Genomic DNA, 752 nt, shown 5'->3' with positions numbered 1-752 from the left:
AGGGAGTGTGGACTGGCTGAGAGGGCGGACTGGCGGGGAGGGCGGACTGGTGGGGACTGGGCTGCCGGGGCTGAGTCCATCCCTCGGCCTCACTCTTTCCTTGAGGCTGAGACCTGCTTTTCTTGTCCCACTGAAGTCACTTAACGCCCCAGGAGCCCCCGTGGGGGAACCAGGCTGCAGGACAGAAACTCTGCAGGGGCTGGACCCTCCGTCCAACACCACCTCTGCCCTGAGCAGCCCCTGCCCCAGGCCTCTGTGCCCTGTGCTGGCGTGTGACAGGGCTCCTTGTCCCTCTCTGGGAGGACCTGGGGGACGAGGCAGAACAGGCTGGGACTGGCCCCATCCCACGAGATCGATGCTTCCCATTTAGGCACCAGGAGTTGCTCCCAGAACTAGCGACCATCCCTCCTCAGCAGATGCTGATTAACCTGCCAACCCCGCCCCTGAGGGCCCCGCCCCCTCACCTGGGCCACCTTCTCCAGCCTGGACTTGACATCTGCCAGCTCCAGCTGGGCCTCCTGCAGCTTGGTCTTCAGCTTCTGGTTTTCAGTCAGGGCGCCCTCGTAGAGCTGGGGAGCGAGTGGCCTCAGTCACCTTGGGGGTCGCCCGAGGTCGCCCAGCAAGAACCACCACCCGCCACCCACTGGGGGGGGTCTAGGGAATGCGTCCCGTTTACTGGTCTGCACCCCTCCCCAACCCCCGTCAGCGGAGGCCCTGGTGCTGAACACAGCGACAGGTCGACCGCAACACAG

At 65.2% G+C, this 752-nt stretch overlaps 1 protein-coding gene across 2 annotated transcripts in view; it reads right to left on the bottom strand.

The window, feature by feature from the left end:
• Positions 1-752, bottom strand: part of PPP1R12B (protein phosphatase 1, regulatory subunit 12B) — a 62,184-nt gene that overhangs the window by 9,971 nt on the left and 51,461 nt on the right. For both annotated transcript variants that reach the window (XM_014533420.1, XM_005886359.2), the window contains one exon: positions 465-585. In XM_014533420.1, the coding sequence (XP_014388906.1) occupies positions 465-585 (121 nt within the window). The remainder of the gene's footprint in view (positions 1-464; positions 586-752) is intronic.

The sequence above is a fragment of the Myotis brandtii genome, unplaced genomic scaffold, assembly GCF_000412655.1.
Source record: "Myotis brandtii unplaced genomic scaffold, ASM41265v1 scaffold975, whole genome shotgun sequence".
NCBI classification, from domain to species: Eukaryota; Metazoa; Chordata; class Mammalia; order Chiroptera; family Vespertilionidae; genus Myotis; species Myotis brandtii.
The sequence above is the reverse complement of the archived record's forward strand: the minus strand, read 5'-3'. Positions and strand labels throughout refer to the sequence as shown.